This window comes from Rattus norvegicus, chromosome 11 (assembly GCF_021556685.1).
Source record: "Rattus norvegicus strain SHRSP/BbbUtx chromosome 11, alternate assembly SHRSP_T2T, whole genome shotgun sequence".
Classification (NCBI taxonomy): domain Eukaryota; kingdom Metazoa; phylum Chordata; class Mammalia; order Rodentia; family Muridae; genus Rattus; species Rattus norvegicus.
Window position 1 is genome coordinate 68,423,786 of NC_141544.1, and position 19,978 is coordinate 68,443,763.

The 19,978-nt window shown below is 42.8% G+C and overlaps 1 protein-coding gene and 1 pseudogene across 4 annotated transcripts in view; one reads left to right on the plus strand and one right to left on the minus strand.

The window, feature by feature from the left end:
- Positions 1–19,978, plus strand: part of Cd96 (CD96 molecule) — an 81,747-nt gene that overhangs the window by 21,776 nt on the left and 39,993 nt on the right. For all 4 annotated transcript variants that reach the window (XM_087576758.1, NM_001025032.1, XM_087576760.1 and 1 more), the window contains 2 exon segments: positions 5,937–6,144; positions 9,831–9,886. In XM_087576758.1, the coding sequence (XP_087432884.1) occupies positions 5,937–6,144; positions 9,831–9,886 (264 nt within the window).
- On the minus strand, positions 17,049–18,148 carry Zbed2-ps1 (zinc finger, BED-type containing 2, pseudogene 1; annotated as a pseudogene).

Genomic DNA, 19,978 nt, shown 5'->3' on the forward strand with positions numbered 1-19,978 from the left:
TTGATGGGAGAATTGGGCTCCGATGGTGCCATGTATTCTTGGTTTCTGTTGCTTAGGTTCCTGCGCTTGCCTCTCGCCATCAGATTATCTCTAGTGTTACTTTGTTCTGCTATTTCTGACAGTGGCTAGACAGTCCTATAAGCCTGTGTGTCAGGAGTGCTGTAGACCTGTTTTCCTCTCTTTCAGTCAGTTATGGGGACAGAGTGTTCTGCTTTCGGGCGTGTAGTTTTTCCTCTCTACAGGTCTTCAGCTGTTCCTGTGGGCCTGTGTCTTGAGTTCACCAGGCAGCTTTCTTGCAGCAGAAAATTTGGTCTTACCTGTGGTCCCGAGGCTCAGGTTTGCTCGTGGGGTGCTGTCCAGGGGCTCTCTGCAGCGGCAGCAACCAGGAAGACCTGTGCCGCCCCTTCCAGGAGCTTCAGTGCACCAGGGTTCCAGATGGTCTTTGGCTTTTTCCTCTGGCGTCCGAGATGTGTGTGCAGAGAGCCGTCTCCTCTGGTTTCCCAGGCTTGTCTGCCTCTCTGAAGGTTTAGCTCTCCCTCCCATGGCATTTGGATGCAGAGAACTGTTTATCCGGTCTGTTTCCTTCAGGTTCTGGTGGTGTCTCAGGCAGGGCTCCTGTCGCTCCTGGGCCCTCCCCCACGGGAGCCCAGAGGCCTTATACAGTTTCCTCTTGGGCCAGGGATGTGGGCAGGGGTGAGCAGTGTTGGTGGTCTCTTCCGCTCTGCAGCCTCAGGAGTGCCCACCTGACCAGGCGGTTGGGTCTCTCTCTCTCTCACGGGGTCTGGGAGCAGAGAGCTGCTGCGGGCCGGGATCCGCGGGTGTGGGACTTCCCTAAGGGCTAAATTTAGGGTGAGATGTGGAAGGCCCTTATTCAGGAAAGCCACATTCAGGAAAGAAATATAAGTCAGCAATCAATATAAATATTTTAATACAATATTTTTAAAGTATATAAGGAAAACTCATGGTGAACAAAACATCAAACTTTTAAATAAAGTTGCACACTTGGTTATTTGCTATGAGACCTCATTGTATTTGTATTTCCAGAGGACTAGTATGCTCCAAGCAACCTCTGGTTCTTGAGTCTTCGAGGTTATGACGTAACCTGGTGGTGGGTTAACAGAGGCAGGGTAAACAGAGTTATGCATGGTTTTATAACTGTCTTAGTCCACTGTGTGTTACTGTCGCAAACACCTGAGACCGGGGAGTTGATGAAGAACAGAGACTTCTTTTCTCACAATTCTGAAAGGTGAGAAATCCAAAGATCAAGGTGCTTGGTTTGGGGACTGTGCCCTCTGCTTCCAAGATGGTTGCTTGAATGCTGTCCTACAGATGATGACTGTGCTCCTACATGAGTAGAAGAGTGGAGGATAGGAAATCTACTCCCACAAACACCATTTTGTTTATGTGCTTGCTATGGGTGTGGCCTTTTTTGTTTGGTTGCTTGTTCAGTTGGTTGTTTGTAGTTATGGTCGTGTTGGCAGTGAGCTATGCCCCAATCACCGAATGTCCCTTCAGTGGCTCGTTCATGTGGGAAGAGATTTCATAGGCCAAGTGCCTCCGTCTGGGCAGCACTTTTAACACCGTGACTGTGGGAAGACGTTTTGCAGGTACAGGAACAAAACCAGATAAGTCATAACAATAATCCTCCAAATGTGGGTAGAGCATAAATGTTCATAAAACCACAGAGTGACTGGGGTAGAACTAGGGAGGAGTGAACTGAGGGACCACCTATTAAGTGGTTATCAAATTTACATGCCACATTGAAACATAAGGGTTCATCAAGATGTAAACCCATAATGTTTTTGAAGTATTTATCAACAGTTTTAAAAGTAGACATTTTTTCTTCTGAAGAACAGAGAGAAAAAAGTAGAAGTAAAGTCTCTCTATGTGTGGTTTCCTGCCAGTCTGCCGGCAGAGGGTCAGCTGAGATCATTTATACCAAATAGGAGTTGAAATGTACTCTGTTGCTGGTCACCACAGATGGGCTGGTAAAACATGACGCCCTTTCAGTCAGCCTCCTGCCCTGATTCCTGCAGCCTACAACCTGTATAAAGACTTTCTGGAATTTGTCCTAAATTTCTCATTCTAGATATGCTTAAAGTTTTATATGTTTTTAAATTATTTAGTGCCTCAGATTTGTTCTGTATGTATAGCCCTGAGGCATGGTTTTCCCTGATTCTGAGCATCCCTGCTGTAAAATCCTTTGATTTGAGAACCTTCTGATTCTGCGTGGCCGTGAGAAAGTTAATGTTAATTTATTGAAGACTAAGGTAAGGGGTATGAGATAGGCTTGAGTAAGCTTTACAGTGCTTAGAACTTAAAGTGCACTAAACAGATTGAAGCGCACCAAGCGGTTATCTAGTACCCAATGGTCGGCCTGAAAACATACACAAGTAATATTCTATAGAATAAGCAGAGTGCATGCATGGATTTTAGAGTGTGTCTACGTGTGTAACAATACTAAAAGTAGAGGCCATGAATTTGGAAATAACAAGGAAGGGTATATGGGAGGGTTGGGAGGGAGGAAAGAGAAGAGAAAAGTGATATAAATATATTATAGTCCCAAACCAAAAAATACCAGTTTAAAATAAAAAAGCTGTAACAATGAAAATCTAACCTTTTATTTGCAGTCATGATTATAAAATTATAGAATCCACCCCACCCCACCCTACCCTCCACCTGCCACCACCCACCCCAGCTCTAGGTACCGGATGGTTTATCTGAACTAGATTTGCTTCCCCATTTGCTCTGTGATGGCAGCCACTCACGTGCAGGTTTTTGCCACTCTACACTCCCTCGGGATTTCCTTCTGTTACAGGCTTCAGGGCATGTTGTAGCTGAGTTCCACCTTTATAAAAACAAAGCTGCCCTCTCCCTCTGCAACTGCCAAATGCCAAGGGAAAGCAAAAGAAACAGAACGCCTGTTGGATACCCTGGTGTATGTAGATGTATGGTATCCTTCTCAATGGAAGTCTTAGAGCAAGCCATACCCTAGTGTATAAAAGCAGAAGCAGTTTTTTACCAGTTTCCATCCTGTGTCTACCCTCTTCCTCTAACAACGAGACAGATGGAAACGTCCCAAATAGAAAACCACATGGAGAAACAAGCAAGAACACTTTAAAAGAACTTTTACTAAATTTGTTCTTCAACAGTTTCATACATGTATGCAGTGCACTGAAGTCACCCTCACCCACTTGGCACTTCTTACCTCCCTCCCTCCACCCCAGTCAACCCTTTTCTTCCACAAGACCCTTTCCCACATTCGTGCCTTTTTGCTTTACTTTGTGAGCCACTAAATTTAACCAGAACCATCTGTGTGACCTTTGGCTGGCTCATCCGTGGTTACACAAGTAAAGACAACTATTACCCTCCCATTAGAATCCATCAATAATCAATAGTTCAGTAGGGTTTTGTGAGTCTCTTTCTGATTCATGATTGACAGTTCAGAGGCCCAGAACATTTTTCTTTTATTTTTGAGATATATAATGTAATTATGTAACTAGCTTCTTCCTTTTCCTCTCTCCAGTCCCCTCATATACTCCTCCTTGTTCATTTTGAAATTTGCGGCCTCTTTTCTCATTATTGTTTTTTATTTGTAAGCCTAGCTTTTTATTCCTGAGTCATCTCTCAAGCACTCTTTTTACATTAATTGATGTTACATGAATTTATATTTGTCTTTAGGGCTAGCTATTTGGTATTTGATACTCAATTAGTATGATCTTCCGAAAAGGAGACTATTTTTCTCACTCACAGAATTCTTAGTTTCCCATAGTTCTTTATGTAGGTTTAAGGTGTTGTGACCTTCCCTGTCCATCCTGTCTTGCCTATTCATGTCGTCCTCATTCAACTCATGCATAGGCAATCATTTGTCCTTATAGCCACAGATAAGTGTAGTCCTCAGCCCTCAGGAAGGAACCTTCTCTTTGCAACAGTCAGAGGCAAATGCAGAAAACCACAGCCAATCAAGTGCAGAGTTGCAGAGCATAGTCCCAGTGTCCACATCTACTAAAGGCTCCAGACCTAAGCCTCGGGGAATGTTGCAGAATAAGGGACAGAAAGATTGTAAGAGCCAGAGCCAGAGGATCAGAGTCAGCTGTGAGATTGTGTCACTTAGTAATGTTAGAAGCTATACCCATGAAAGTCTCTCCAAGAACATTTTGAACTCCAAAATCATCATAAGACCAGCCCTTATACAAGATGCTGTGAGAAGTACCTTGTGCTGAGAGCCCTGCAGAGGGAGCCAACTTCCTTAACTATTACCTTCAGATCTGTGATGTTGAGGGAAAAGACTTTTACTCCATTCTCAGGGCTCTCCTGGGCCCCAACCTTGGGATTACATTCTCCCTTTGCTCTTCTTCAAAAGAAAGATGAAGCCCACACTCCTAAGACTACTTTATGAAGACGTAGAGACACAACTTGTTTCAGGGGAAAGGTTTATGCAGGCTGTAGTTCTTCTCAAGAAACCCCAAAGTTTCATTGGTATATGACACTGTTAATGAACTCAGCCAAATTCAGCCAAAGAATTGGGGTTTATATAAGAACTATTATTTAGTAGACTGGAAGTTTCTATATAATTACTCTACTAAATTTGCCTGGGCCAAATTCACTCACCAAACTCGATTCTCCTTCTACCCCAAATCTAACTCTTTAAACTAGAGGTTCCAAATCACAGAGAGTTGCCTGCATTATCTTGTATCTTTTCAAATGCTTTCTCTTCATGCTTCCCACATTATTTCTGCCCATTGACTCTGTGCATAATGACTTATCTGGAAAGTTTAGGTTTAGACCAGCCATTCTCAGTCCCAACTCCCCTGAGGAAAATTGTTCTTCAATTCCAGATTAGGCCTATGCTTAGACAGATTGAAGGTGAATCTCTAGACAGGAAATGTGTGCCAGGAACAGAACAGTTCCCAAGCATATAACTGAGAGGACTGAGTTAGACAGGTGATTTAACCAGCACCCAGATTTGGTGGTTTTCAGGAGTCCTGTCCTCCCTAGGAAGCTGCTCAACACCATGCTGGCTAGAACAATCATTGTGACTACAAGGCCTGCCATGAAAATCCTGAGTAGGGGGAGAATAATATGGAGTATTCTTCATCAGTACATGATGGACATGAAATAGAGGAGTCGAGTTCTCCCAGTAAATGTCAATGAATGAAAGTCATATTAATGTTTAAACCCCTTTTCATGAGTTCCCTTCATGTGCAAGACTCTGAAAATGTTACATTCCTACATTGTTAGCCCTATTGCCTCTACTTCATCCTACTCTTGATTCTAGGCTAAATCAGACCTTTTCTCAGAGAATTCTGGGAAGAGAAGATAAAGTAGAAATATGAAGTTGACAAAAACGTCTAATTATCAAAACCCCAACAGTGTCCCCAGCACTTCTTTTCTTTTTCATTTTTAAATTATTCTTCTCTCATACCTTACAACCCAACTATAGTTTCCCCTCCCTCCTCTCCTCCCAGTTGTCCACCTGCACACCCCCCCGCCCCACCTGAGGGAGGGGGAGTGGATCGCCAGTGCATCTGAACAGTGAGCATTGGAGTGTGCTATTAGCACTCTCTCCTACCCTGAAGGCAAGGCCCGTTTAGAACCCACTTCTATTGTGTTATTCAAGTGTGAGAGTAGCATTGCGTTCTCTAGTAGCATACTCAATCACTCCCCATTTTAACACTTGCTTAAAGTCCTGGTTGCTCTTCCAAAAGAACTGAGTTCAGTTCCCAATATCCACATGGGGTATCTCATACCAGCTCAAGTTCCAGTGAATTCCATGCCTTCTTTGGGCTCCCATAAGCATCTGCTGTCACGAGCACCTGCACACAGACACACAGGCACATAGTTGAAAACAAATAAGTAGTGTTAACGAAGCAGTGAGTTGAGGCATATTGACGCATTCTGTGTTCTGTAACTGAGTATTGTCTCTCTCTCCCTAGGAGAAAGATGGAGTGGAAGACGTTCTCTTCACCTACGATTACCACGTCAGCAATTCCACAGCATTTAAAGGCAGAGTTGGGCTGGGTGCAGACTATGGACTCCGCCTCTCCCCAGTCCAAATCCAAGATGATGGCAGGACATTCTCTTGCTTTCTGAGAATCAGTCCTCTCAAAGTCTGGAAGACATCCACCACAGTCAAGGTTTTTGGTAAGGAGTTTGCCCTGTGATCTCTTTGCCACTCCAGTGCCAATGCCTCTGGCCATGCTCTTCCCATGAGAGGAACCCCCAGCCCTACTCTGGCCCCATCTTAGACAGCAGCCACATAGGGTAACTCCTGCAGTTCTGTTTGCCTTGATCCTATCATTCTCATTGGGGGTGGGGACAAAGGTGGAAGACTAAAGAATAATTATTCAGCTAATAGAATGAAGCCACCAGAAAGCCACATATAGGTCAGCTTCCCTGGTGGCCTCTATCTTGTTTGCAGGCATAATGTTTCCCAAGGGTACTGGAAATCTCTTTAATTATAACTGCCAAAGTCTAATTGCTGGGCTGTCTAATTGTGTGAGTTATTTTCTGGTGCAAAGTGTAATAAGGCCATGATGGGAAAAAGAAGCTGGTAAATACAGCCAGAGAAACTGCAGGAGGCCCCACCGCAACCCTGCCAGGGCCCACTGCTATGAGAGGCCACCAGGGGCTTCTGAGAGTGGAGCTTGCAGGCTCTCTGGCCTGATCCTAGTGCCACTGACCTGGGAAATCTACCAAGACCTCATTCAGAAGGTAGGGACACTGCAGGGTACAATCTGAAGAGAAAAAAAAAATAAGCACTGTATTTTGTCCCCTGGTGCAAGAAAATATTACTGAACAAAAACCCCAGGCTTTGGCTTGTTTTTCATTTTTGTGACCTTGACCTGTAATTTTTAAAGTCGTTCTAAAGGAGGGCAAAGGGAAAAGCAGCCATGTGAACGGGCAATCAATTGTTTTCTTTTTTAATGAGGTAAACTAAGAGAAAACAAACTTTATACAAGATAAGGGTGCAGGCTGCTAGATTTCTCCTCAATTTTCTAAATGACAGAGCAGACAAAGTAAAATAAAATATAAAAACAGTCTTTCCTGTTATTTGTTCATTGCATTGCTTCATTGCATTAGTGGTCAGAAAACGTGGTCAGTGGAGGAAAACAAAGTCATTTATAAAGACAGAAACAGCTGGGCAAGATGTGTTTCGTGAGGAGTTCCGTGCATAGAGCTTTTCTCCTGTGCCTTGTTGTCTTCCCCAACATCCACAGTCCCCCTTTTCTTCCTTCTTCCCCTTTCTTTTCTTCTACACCACCCTTCTCTCCCGTGTCTCCTCAGGGGATGGACTAGATCCTCATCATCTATCACCATCAGTTTCCCATGAAGACTTGCAAGCAGGCTGCTCCTTGCTGTTGTTGAATCAATAACACTGCTAGTTCACTTCCAGGGTGTGACAATCTTAGCACAAACACAAAACCGACTCATCTGGCCTTACGACTGCCAAGCCAGTAAGGGCAGACATCCAGGACGTGGGAAGAAATATGCATTTTAAGTCAGGCGAGATCTTTGTGCTGCAGCATACTCTGATTGCCTTGTAAACATATAAACCATGACTGTATGTCTTTACTGTCCTCAGACTTCTCGATATTGGTCCGGGAGATGCATATTCTTACTTCCCACACTTAGAACACCCTCTGCTTCTACATTTCTCTGTCTGAACTTCTTCTGCACTTCTTCTTTAAACTCTTTCAGAGGGTGCTTAGAAATATAGAACTCTGCTAATTTTGCAACTAAGTTTTAACTGCCTAATGGAATTCTTTAGTAAATATGCTGAGTTTATAAGACATGCTATAAGCTGCAAAGTAGGTTTGGGTAAGATTTTGCTGTACCTCTCATAGGTATATTTATTTAGCTTGTAGGTATGGGGAACTCAGGAGGACTGTAAGTTTGAGCTCTTGCTACAGAGTGAAACTGTCAATCAGTGGATGATAAAAAATAAATAAAACCTGATTTTCATTCAGTAGTGTTTTCCTGCATCAAATAAGCCAAAACCAAATTTGAAAACTTTTAAGTAATGAGTGTATCACCAATCCATCCATCAAGCACTGTACCACTTAATTCTTCCCAAGCCATCTCTGCCTCATCTGTCCTCTCTGCAGAGCACAAACCAGAGGCTACCAGTCCCTTTGCATCCACCACAAACTTGCTACTGAGGCTTTGCTTGCTCCGCCCTACTCAAAGCCTGGAAATTTGACTGCTTGGAGCTCATCACTAGCGCTGTGACTTTCAGTCTCTTTCAGGGCCTTAATTTTATTTACATTTGTCTCTTCTAGAGACTCAGAGACATCCTTTCATCCATCAAATTCAGGGTTGTGTCTTGGTTTGGATACCCCCTACCCCCCCCCCATAAAGAAGACATCGAGTTAATTTAATTTATTTGTGATGGGATCCCATGTTCTGAGGTGGAGGAGTAGACGGGGCTCCCATGCCTAGATAATTCCCTAGAAGATATCGGCAAATGGCATCTGTTTGCAAAGGAAAATTTAGTTTTGTCCAGTGGAGTCTCACTGGTTATATTACCCACCCTTAAGAGAAGGACTCCAAGTCCAGATGTGTAGATGGACAACACAAAACAAACTAAATAATATCTTTGAAGACTTCTAGTCTCATATTAGTTTGTTTGGGCATTTTTGGGGGGTGTCTTACTGGTTTTTTGTTTGTATATTACAGCTTTTAATTTTGTGCTTTTTGGCTGTGCATGTGTTATTTTTTTTTCATTCTGGATATTTGTTTTGTTCATCTGATTGTTTTCTAAAGGAAGAGACAAAAGGCGGTAGAGCAGGTGGGTAGGATCTGGGAGGGGTTGAGGGAAGGAAAGTATGATCAGAATATAGTGCAAAAAAGTATCTCCAGTTAAATTGTATGTGGACACTAAAAATAGTACTAATAATGATTAGAGAGGTCATCCTAGAAAGGCTGCACAGGAGAGGAACCTAAGCCCAGGAGGGGAAGGGGGATAATGAATATGCATGATCAAACCAGTCACTTCTTCAAGCTCACAGATCAGTCTTGCAGACAGCACTGAACACACATCAGGGGCTGGTGAGATGGTTCTGTGGGCAAAAAGCCCTTACACACGTAAACCCAGTGACCTGAGTTTGATCCACAGAATGTAAGGTGGAAAGGGATTCAAACTCCCAAAAGTGGTCCTCTGACCATCATAGCCCTCATGAGACAGCTTGCACTCAGACACACACACACACACACACACACACACACACACAGAGAGAGAGAGAGAGAGAGAGAGAGAGAGAGAGAGAGAGAGAGAGAGAGACAAACACACTCGTGCTCACACGCATTAAATTAATCCTATTAAAATAATCCAATGTCTCGCAGGGCAATGAAGTCAGGATATTTTCCCACTGACTTCCCATCTGTTATTTATCTCCTTCTCCCCTCATATTCTCAGTGAATCCTGAGGCAGGGGGTCATAAATAGACCCAGCAGCAGCTTTCTGCAACTAGAAATCAATGCTAAGCAGGCCGGCAAACCACTTGAGATAGAGAATTGCAATAGTCTTTCAACTGGTTCATAGAAGGCTTGGTCGGCTTCTCTAACAGGAACAGGCTTGAAGGTGCTTCAGTCTCCAGTGTCCAAGTGCAAAGCTCTAGAAATGAAGACTTTGAGGAACTTGAAATTTTTAGCATGGCAACAAAACCATTTCCTGATATTTGTTAGTGCCAAGAAAGCCAAACAACTATCAAGTGTTTCTCTGATTTCTTTGGCATGCACACACACACACACACACACACACACACACACACACACACACACACTGTATAGATTTTAATGACACTAACTGTGCTTTGTTTGCTTTTAAGCTAAGCCAGAAATCCTCATGACTGTGGAAAACACCACCATGGATGTCTTAGGAGAGGTGAGTCATGTTGAATCCTTTGAATATTCATATTATTACATGCCAAGCTGTGTCAGATTGCATGGTTGCCAGGAACATTCCCTCAAAAGACCTTATTCCTTGGCCCTTAGCCAACTGCTGCTGTTAAGGAAGACAAGCTGGGGTGATTGGGAAGCTGTGTAGAAATCCTTGCTTTGACTAACTGCTCTCAGAAGGTGTGGCTATTGCCTTAGGCCTTACTTCTCTGGTGTGTGTGTTTGAGGGCTGGGTGGGGGGGGGGGTTCAATTGTTTAAATGTCTCTGAGATTAAAAACTGAGGGAAAGTGGGACAAAAAGCAGTGTGAATCCTGGTAAAGTCCTGGTAGGAGAAAGAGTTTTGCTCAGCTGACATTTAATTTGTTGTTCTCCCGAGTTCTCCTTCCCAATGCTTTGAGAAGAGGAATGGGGCCCTCCTGTCCTCCTCCCAAACCTGCCTATTTCCCTGGCAATAAGAGGAAGGGTGGGAGAAAAGGGAAAGCAAAACAGGATGAGTTCACCCCTTCCGAGTAGCCTTCAGTCATTGGATCTGAACACACTTCCCAGCTGGGTGTGACCCAGGACAAATCACTTCATTTCTCTGTAGTCAATTCTCCATTTATATGACAGACTCAATAATAATATCTGCTTGTTGTGGTTTCATCCATGAAACCAATGTCTGAGTAATTCTTAAAGGAGTGTGTGGCTTGAGGCAAAATGGTCAATACATATTGCTGCTGTTACCATGGCTACTCCTGGGTGGTGGTGGTGGTTGTTGTTGTTCTTGTTGTTGTTGTTCTTGTTGTTGTTGTTTTGCTTTGTTTGGTTTGGTTGTTTGGTTTTTTAATACACATTTTCTTTCTGTAGCTTTGCTATCCTGGAACTTGCTTTGTACATCAGGCTAGCCTCAAGCTGCCTCTGTCCCCAGTGCTGCGATTAAAGGCTCGTGCCACTATGACCCACAACACTTACCTGATTTCATTTGCTATCTTGTGACTTCCTTCCCCTAAACTTTTCCAAACCCAACGTAAAATAAAATTTCTCATGCATTTTCTGTTTCATGGTATGGGCAGATTATACTTTTGCTGCTTTTCACCCCAAGAATATTATGATTTTTGATCTTCTTGGATATCAGTCATTTAATTTTATAGCTGTACATAAACCATGACTCAAATTCTGTCTGGTGATTTCGAATGACCTTAAACATGTATTATCCAAGTAGCTGTGTCTAATAATTGGTAGTATAATTTTTAACATAATAAAGACAGATTTAATTATTTATGTTCTGTTCCAATTAAGTTCTAAGTTTATCAATAAACTTCATTCTTTTTAGTGTCTTAAATAAAACAAATAACCCAACAACAGAGCTTTCCATAGATGTTTTTGCTTCTTCTTAGAACCTCCTGCAGATTCTTGGAGCCAGTGATTCTGAGTAAGATGATGTCAGAGCAGATATGAAACAATAAAACCAGATCCAAGAATCCCAGTTGAAAATTTAAAAAGGAGTGCTTTGCCTTGCATCCCACAGTTGTAAAATTTCCTCTTCAGTACCCATGCAAGCCAGCTAAGGAAACAAAGGGGCAGGCATTATTCCCTGAGAAATCAGTGAATATTCATCTCCTCTCCAACTCCACGTAACCATTGCAGATCTGGAGATGCTTGAAAATCTTGCCAAACATTACTAACCACTTACTCTAATATAGTTTTGGTGTTGCATCTTTAATAGCTCACTAACTATTCCAAGCATTTAATATGCTCTTGTTTTGCTTTCATCCAGGCTCCAAAATAGAGCATCTGTTATTTTATAGATGGGAAATTGAAGCCTGGAAACACTGAATGTTTGGCTGAGTTACTAGAAAGAGGCTGAGCTGGAATGTGCGTTTAAGCATACATCCAGGGAGGATGGGACAATGAGAAGTGGTGCCTGGATCTGATGGATGGTATATTAAAGTACCATCCAACTACAGCAAATAGTTAACCACTGTGAGCCTCCAAAATGTTGGGACAATAAATATTTGATAAGATTGTTAGGAGAATTAAAGCTATATACAGTTCCTGAGTCCATGGCACACAGTAGGTAGCTCAGGTATATTTTCCCTAATCACTTATGAGTCTCACCCTGATTCACCCATCGCTTCCTCGACTTGCGCCTTTCTACATCTGTTCTGTGATCAATTCTAGGACACAAAATAAGGCAAAGAAATGGAAAACTAGGACACATGGTAGAATCCACTGGAACTGGGTTTGACATCTCCCCGTCTAATAACCTGAGAAACTAGAACCTTACTTCCTTATCTTCCTCATCCATAAAAGGAGGCACTGGGTAACTTCAACCTCATAAGCACGATGGAATGATCAAATGGCAGCCACAAGGGTGGGTGATAATTCTATCCTCTCATTTCCTAGAAAGGAATTAAGTTAGAATCCATATATTACTTAAGGTCCAAGCTTAGGAGCCCTCGGTGTAAGATTTTGCTCAGAACGCGATATGTTATGAGATGTGATACATAACTATTTGTAGAGGAATTTTAATCCAGCAATATGGCTGCTCTGGCAAGGAAGCACATCTAAAGACCTGCTAAGTCTATGTGATCTGACTGTAAGATAGACACACCCTTAGTACACACCTTTAATCCCTAACAATGAAGATTGGTAGTTTGTAGAAGGAAGCAGCCTTGTTTAAAAGTGACGTCTAATTGAGGGGCAGACAAAGTGATGAATTACAAAAATATTTGAAAGAATGAGTCAAAGATAGGATATGCCCAACTCTCATAAGAACGGCGCAGGAAGAATAAGTTACTAAAGAGCAAAGGAGGAAGAGAAAGGTAGGTAAGTAGATGTGTGTGTGTGTGTGTGTGTGTGTGTGTGTGTGTGTGTGTGTGTGTGTGTGTGTGTGTTTTACCAGGACATTTTTAAAGAAAGTGATTGAAAAAGAGAACAAGTTGGACATGGGTGAAGACAGAACATACCAGAGAATGAGAAAAGGCCAAAAATTAGAACATATTGCCAAAGTTAGTATGAGACCAAGCAGAGCAATTCAGTGAGCAGCCAAGAGAAGTTGGATTGAATCAGTCAGCATGGAAGGTTAGATCATATTGAAGTTTCCAGGACTTAGTCTAGGGATAGTTAGAACAGAGAAATGCTCGGGGCTTAGGCCAAGCCATGTATTCACATAACTTAGACATGGCTCTCATCTCATGCCTTTATCTGAGGAAATAAAATTCCACATTTACAGTTATTAGTTAAATCTGCAACGTTTGTGACTACTGTATCTTTTCTGTAAAACAGACAAGACCCAGCATTACTCTAACAATGATGCCTTTTAGACTCAGATATACTAGCGATGTCTATAGAGAATAGTCTATCTGTGCATATTATCTTCTGTGTTCTTGTGGACATGACTTCATAAGGTTGTCACACAGCATCCAGATTCACTCCTTCAGCTGACAGAGGTAGATTTACCCTAAAGTTTAGGGTCCCTCCATGTAGCATATTTTTTTCATTAAACTAAAAGATACGAGGCCAAACAGTTCCACACTTCACAGCTGCTAATGCACCAAGGCAAGAGAATCCCCAGAATTTATTGAGCAATTTGAACTTTCCAAAGCCACAGTGTCTCCTTCAGACTTGTGCTTTTTGCTTTAACCTGGTGATCTCTATGGGCTCTGTCCTTATCATTACATTCTTTTATTATTTTAATAAAAAAAATCTAGAAAACTGATGTGTAAAGCAAATGATAAAACACAACCATAGGAAATAAACACAGGTTAAGGTTATGGTATCTAGAGAGGAAGAGAATATGCATTCATGAAACCCATGGAAAGCAGACCATAACGAAAAAAATAAAATGAATACGGCAGTTAGATTCTGACATTAGCAGAACTTGGGTGGCTTTTTGTAGAATTCAGTTACTTGTGTTTATTTAGTTTGAGTGTTGCAAAGCTTGTACCCTTATACGTTCCTCAATGTTCTTAAGTCTCATGCATGTGATTTGTTCATTTACTTGTTTTTAAGAGATTGGGTGTGACAACCTCTTTTTGTGACACAAAATGGCTCTGGCTCCAAGTGTCTGGGCCCATGACTTCCAATAGCCATCATCATGTGCACTGCCAAATACCTTAAGCTTTAGCCCAGACAGATAGACATGGCCCTGAAAGCGGCCTTAACCTTGGGAAACCACTTGGGCAGGAAAAATTCAATTCTTCAAAGGAAAACCAAATTGTATTGTAGGGCTGCAATGTAGCCTGAGTTTCCACAGGCCTGGTATCCAGACTTCTGTTTGTTCCACAGACAGGTATAGGAAAAATCAGTCTCACTATCACCACTGCCTGACAAGTCAGTAAGAGTCAGTCATACAGGAAAGGACCTGAAGACATGAGACTTTCTAAAGCAGCGGTTCTCAACCTTCCTAAAGCTGTGACCCTTTAACACTGTTCCTCATGTTGTGGAGACCCCCAACCCTATTTTTTTGTTGCTACTTCAGCTGTAATTTCACCTCTAAAATACAAGCTGCATAGTATGTTAGCAAAACTGTAATTTTACTACAGTTCTGAATCAAAATGTGAAGATCTGTTTTCTCCAATGGTTTTAGATGGCTCCTGTGAAAGGCTCATTTGACACCCCACTCCCTTCCACCCCACCAAAACAAAGGGATTGTGACTTAAAGGTTGAGACCCACTGTTTTAAACCAGTACCTCCATCAGTTTCCAGAAGACTGATACTAGAGCATCTATTGTCAATGAGATTAGGAGACACTGTCTTCCCCTCCTCTTCTCCATCCTTAGCTCTCTGCCAATATTAGCTACTTTTCTCATTACTATAACAAAATATCTGGCAGAAACAATTTAAAGGAGGATGTGTTGCCACTTAACGGGGATACAGTCATTTTCTCAGAAAACCACAGCGGCAGGAGGGGAGTGTAAAGTTGCTAATCACCCTGTGTCCACAGTGAAAAAGATGAATGTTGTTGTTCAATTACCCCTCTCCCTCTCTCTTTTGTGTCTCAAACAGCCCAAGATGACCTCAACCCCACTATGTCACCAATCACTGGTGACCTTAAGCGATACATCCTTCTGCTTCTACGTCCAGAGTGCTGGGGTTACAGACGTTAGCTCAGCTCCTTTTCCTTTTTGTCCAGTGTGGACCTTAGTCCAGATGTTGTCACCCACATTCAGGACATGTCTTAGCTCTTCAGTTAAACCTCTTTGGAAACACCCTTCTAAGATACAGCCAAGGTGTGTTTCCAGTGAGATTCTAAATCCTATCAAGGTGAAAATGAGGATTTATCAACTCATCCAAAGGAGGGAGAACACTGAGAGGAGTCAGCTCACTAACATCTCATAACAGGCAGTCCCAGCACAGAGGCCACAGTCCCATCTGGAATGGCTTTATTCTTTTCCTAAGTTAATATTTTAGACATAGCCTCAGCAACGCAGGAAATTTTCACTCCATGTGGACTATTAGAGTCTTTTTCATTTCTCTCTTTTTTTCAAAGCATCTATGAGCATTTGAAGATGAGTCTTTTAATAAAATATCAGAGAACAATGGCTTGCCATGAAACTAATATTTTAGAGATACAAGGAAAATCGAAAACCTACTTCTCAAATAAATGTCTGGTCTCTGGGCGTGAAACAAAGTCAATGCATTAAAATTGTGCCTTGGGGACCTAAAAATGTCCTCTTTTGTTCAGTCTCCCTAGTGATCATAGTCTCTTTTCTTTATTCATAATGAAACTTTCTTAAAGCATCACTTCTCTTCCCTCTCTTCAGACTTCTGTTTAGCACATTTTCTTTATAATTATCTCTCCTTCACTTTTCCTTAGACTGCCTTCCTTTATTTTCCTGGGTTTCACATAACACTCACTAACTCTTCCTCTCTTATACTTTGTGGTGATTTGAATAGGTTTGTCTCCCACAGACTTATGGGTTTGAATGCCCACAGGGAATGATACTACTAGGAAGTTTGTGGCCTTTTGAATGAACTGTGGGCGTGAGCTTTGACAGTCTTCTGTCTGGCCCTGGGTCGAGACTTTGGATTCTCAGCTCCTCCAGCACCATGCTTGCCTAGATGCTGCCATGCCTCAGTCCTTGGTGATAACAGACTAAACCTCTGAACATGTAAGCCAGCCCCATTTAAATGCTGCCCTTTACAAGACTGCCCTCAGTCATGTGTCTCTTTACAATAATAAAACCTAACTAAAGCATGCCTTAATGTGGAATTAGATTAAAATTTTATATATTTGTGAGAAAATTATAATATTTTTATTCTTTAATTTTTATTTTAATTACCATTTGTGTGTGTGTGTGTGTGTGTGTGTGTGTGTGTGTGTGTGTGTTATGTATGTGTGAGTACAGGCACACTTGTGCCATGGTGCACATATGGAAATCACAGGATAACATTCAGGAGATAATCACCCCTTCCTCAGTGACTTCTAATGACAGTACTCAGGTCACCAGGCTTGTCCAGCAGGTGCCTTTGAATTTCTGACCCATGTTGCCAACATACAATTTTTACTCAACATTTAAGCCCAGTGAACTAAGAAGTATTTTTATTTTCTCTGCCCTAATTATACATTAATTAGTTTTAGTTGGATTGTTGAAAATCTCAAAAGATGCAGAAAGGTAATACAGCTGAAATACCTTTGATGTGGGAACAAAACAAAGTCTTAAGGCCAGAGGAGAAGGAGATCAATGCAAGGTCCAGAGAACTCAGGTAGAAGGCTGAGTCCTCCCATCATTGTGTCACATGGAGTAACCTGTGTCCTCTGTCTTGGGTGACCAGCAGAATGTAAGCAAACGCTCTATCCTGCAGCAGAGTCTCTGCTTCTCTGGGGGTGAGAATCTCAGGTATGCACATTCCATTCCCATTTTCCACACCACTGAAACCAAGGGCCGAAAATGCTGACCAGCGCATTCTGAACTGAAACAACTCAGACACCCACAACAAAGTAACCTGTGTGTCTCATTAGTGACTTGTGAAGTCCTATCCATGGGTGAGCAAACCCTGGGAAACCTGTAGATAGGTGTTTGGTCTGCCCAAACCTGCAAAGATTACCTCAAGTGGTTGCTCATTTCTTCAAAGCATCCCATACAGTATTTTGCTTCATAGTTGAGCAAGAACCAATATGGTGAAATGCAGTGTTTTCAGAATGCCTGTCCACAAGCAGAGTTTAGACAGAATGGATGGGATGTGTTGCTGCAGGCAGGCCCTTTTCTGGCTGCAGGCATAGCTCCTTCGCAGCTCTCCCCTACTTCATCTTCCCTCTTCCTCCAATGCTTGTTCCTTTCCTCTCACACTCCTCTCCCACCATTCTATGGTCCTCTCCATCCTTAGCACTTCCTTTTTGTAGGACATCATACAGGTGAGGATAGAACAAGGTCTGTCATTGAATGAGAAGGAAGGATGGGCTGGAGAAAAGTTTGAGGGAAGAGGAGGAATGGAAAGGACTGGAGACAGGAGAAGATTGGCAGAGTAGCCACTGAGAGAATATGGAGTCTAAGGTTAAGACTCCACGCTGTATTTTTACAGGTTGTTATGAATGTTCTTAAGGGATGGATGTGCACAGGGCTTTGTATATTTAGGTGGGCAATTTATCTTATCAATTGGATCAGAGTTTATTGTGCTATGTGTTCTTTCATGTGGCGGTTTAAATAAGAGAGTGTGCGTCGGCTACACACACAGGGCCGCCATGGCGTTGGGATGTGTTTCTACCAAGATATCCAGCAGATATCTTGGGGCATTGCAGTGCCGGATCTAAGCAGGGTAAAAGACAGCATTTTTTATAATTTTACAACACCTTTTCCCTCTGGCTGGCCCATAAAGTGAGGGCATCCACCTGCTCCAGGAGCTTGCTCCAGTCAACCTTCATATTTGTAGGGAGCCAGAGGCAGGAGCATGGTGCTGCCCCATGGGAATGTAGCCACCTTAATCCAACTCCTCTCTGCCAGTGCTCTTCAGATGCTTTGACAGGGCAGTGGTACCCATGGTGACCCTCAGGCCATGACTCACCTGCCTGACACATAAGTGACAGATAGCATATTTGGGATGGGGCCCAAGTGACAGCAGTGGTCAAGTTGGAATACGGGGTCACCCACTTTACTGACTTCATTCATCTCTCAAGCTCCATTTGGCAGAATCCTGGTTCTAGTCTTTTCCTCATCCTCTCCTGGCCTCCCCATGTCTCCTGTTCCACAGCTGTCATTAGAGTGTGCCTAGTTGTATGCAAAATGTTTCAGTGGAACAATGAGGTTGATGGATGGTTGGAGGGACTGGAAATTCACAATAATGGTCTAAAGCTGGCTACACCTGCCGATGTGAAGTTTTCAATTTTCTGCTTTACTGGAATACTGGAATGAGTCGAGTTCTAGCAAAATAGCCAACTTACTCATTATTTTCACCCACCCACCCCCATAGAAGCTGGTCTCCCCTCAACACAGATTTCTAGCAACAAAGATATTCCCTGCCCCACAAGCAACAAGTACAACTTTCTTGAGTGAATTCAGTGTTCTTAGACACCCATTACAACAAGCACGTTTAAATATTCAAACATCAGACTTTCCCTTGATTTCCCCTCTTAGCTGCCTCCTGCTCCTGTGCCTCTTGCCAGATGATTGTATTTTAGGGCAGGAGGAAGAGGCTCCGTGCTGACAGTGTTCAGGGTGCTCGAAGGTAGGCCCTCACAGGTGAAAAGGCACACAGCCATGCTGACAGGAGGAGACTCTTGCTTTTTAAGAGTTGCTACAGTGTGGAGACTAGAAGCCAAAAGGCCTCTTGAGATATAAGTAAAATATTTCCCAGTATAAGTTTGCCCTCTGAGGGCTCTCTGAGGTTAAGATTCTCAACAGCAAACTTAGCTGTTTTTAACAGGAGCATCTGGCAAGCTAGGAGGAGAAGGGAATGGGCAAGTCCTCAGACTAGGCTTGCCTGGTTGTCCTTCTGCCCCAGCCTCCCATACCTCTCCTTTCCTGACACAATGGCCTGCAAAGCCAACAGGCACCCAAACTTTCCCTAAGCACCTTCACAACAGGTGTTTTCCTTATTTGACCCATTTCAAATTCAGATAAATAAACAGAAAATTACACTGCATCTTGAAAACCCATCTGATGTCTCTCTCCTTATTGGGCCATTTCATAAATGAATGAGAAATATATTCATTCATCCAGGTCGAAGCCCTCGACAGTCCCCAAACCCCCTGCTGTAACTTTAATTTTTCAAATTCTATTTTTAATGATGGTTATTAAATGCTTTAACCTCCTTTCTAGTCCACTATCCAGCAGACATAGTGGAAAAGAAAGGATATGGGGGGAAGTGGACCTGTTTAAAAACAGTTCTTTGGAGTAAACCCATCTGCATTATCAGGAAATTGAAAGTTCAGTTCATTGGTCAGCAGTGGCAGCTGGATCCCCTTTCAAACAATTTTACTTTCAGCAGTTGAATTCAGTAGTGTCCGAATAGCAGCCGATGGCATTATCTAGCAGGAACAGTCAGGGAGGAGGGATTCAAACCAGTGGTACCCATGGTGACCCCTCAGGCCATGACTCCCCTGCCTGACACACAAGCAACAGGTAGCATATTGTTTGGAATGGTTCAGAAGGTAAGCATGAATAATAAGCCCTATGGTCCTAGTGTGCGTGGCTGGTGACTACTCAGCTCCAGGTCTTGCAAGGAGGTCTCGCAATGTCCCTCACTGTTGTTACATGAAAGGAATAAGTTGGTTCTCATGAAATGCAGAGTTCTCTCACAGGGTGCCCTGCCATATTGATAGCCCTACCCATTGGGGACTTCTTTGTCCTGCAAGGCTCACTGATGCTCATCCCCTTCTCCAAAAGATGATCATTAATAGGTTCTGTCTCCTGGGACCCAGGGTAACTGCAGGAAACACTGACACAAGGAGAAAATTAGATGGTGAAATACACAGAGAGACAAAATAGAGTTAGGCCAATAATCAGTGGCTCTATTTCTAAGTTTAAAATTTTACTGTGGGCTGGAGAGATGGCTCAGCAGTTAAAAGCACTGACTGCTCTTCCGAGGCCCTGAGTTCAATTCCCAGCAACTACATGGTGGCTCACAACCATCTGTAGTGAGATCTGATGCCCTCTT